A 787-nucleotide genomic window follows, 5' to 3' on the forward strand; every position below is an offset into this window, starting at 1 on the left:
CACGACGACGGCAAATTCGTGGTCGGTGTGGGTGTAGGACTGCTGCTGCAGGATCTGCTGAACGCACGCTGCGGCTCGACGTTCAGGAAGGTGCGGTCCGTGGTGGGTGGTGCGGAAACGATTTCCGGTTCCGCGGGACTCGGGCATCTCCTCTGGCTGCAGTTGGACCCCGCGTTTCTCGACAGCGTCTGCAGAGGTATCCGATAGATTCTTATCGGTTTCCAATCACCCTGACTGTCTGCGAAAGAAAGATTTCTCGGTTGGCAAGAGAATGACCCCAAATTGCGTTCATTAAACATTTGGAATAATGATCGATCAAGGGACGGAGGAGGGGGAATTTCGACTTCTGACGGAGACAAAGGAATCGTTGAGTAAGGTCACGTACTTTGAAAAGTCGATCGAGAGGAGGATGAAGATTGTATGGTGGGCGGTGGGCTGCACGGCATCTCCTCCTTCTCGAGAGGTTTCGAATCCAATCGAATTCGCTCGCATTTTCCCGGAAAGAATTCCGGAGCCGTGGTCGCAAAGAATATATCCCGCTTCGAAGTGATCAAGTTGATATTCGGCATAGCAATAGTGTGAACCAGATTGCCATTTATTATCAGTCGAATCTCCATCGTGTCGTTGGTGAAGGCGATCACGTATGGAAAGGCACAGGCTGTCGTAAAGAACAACATCCATATCATATTGGTAAACATTATTTAAATAATGAAATATTATATGCGTGTGTGTGTGTCCAGATAATGACTGAATATTTTATACAAATGTGTGTGTGTGTATCGCATAA

At 48.0% G+C, this 787-nt stretch overlaps 1 protein-coding gene across 1 annotated transcript; it reads right to left on the reverse strand.

The window, feature by feature from the left end:
• Positions 1-6: 6 nt before the first annotated feature.
• Positions 7-703, reverse strand: LOC115235297 (GTPase-activating Rap/Ran-GAP domain-like protein 3; the record flags this gene model as incomplete). Its single annotated transcript, XM_029807011.1, has 2 exons — positions 386-703; positions 7-238 (listed from the first exon to the last, which is right to left on the reverse strand). Coding segments are annotated over exons 1-2 (545 nt in total), but the record flags the coding sequence as incomplete, so codon positions are not given.
• Positions 704-787: the final 84 nt, after the last annotated feature.

This window comes from Formica exsecta, unplaced genomic scaffold (assembly GCF_003651465.1).
Source record: "Formica exsecta isolate Colony F162 unplaced genomic scaffold, ASM365146v1 C16341920, whole genome shotgun sequence".
In the NCBI taxonomy this organism is placed as follows: Eukaryota; Metazoa; Arthropoda; class Insecta; order Hymenoptera; family Formicidae; genus Formica; species Formica exsecta.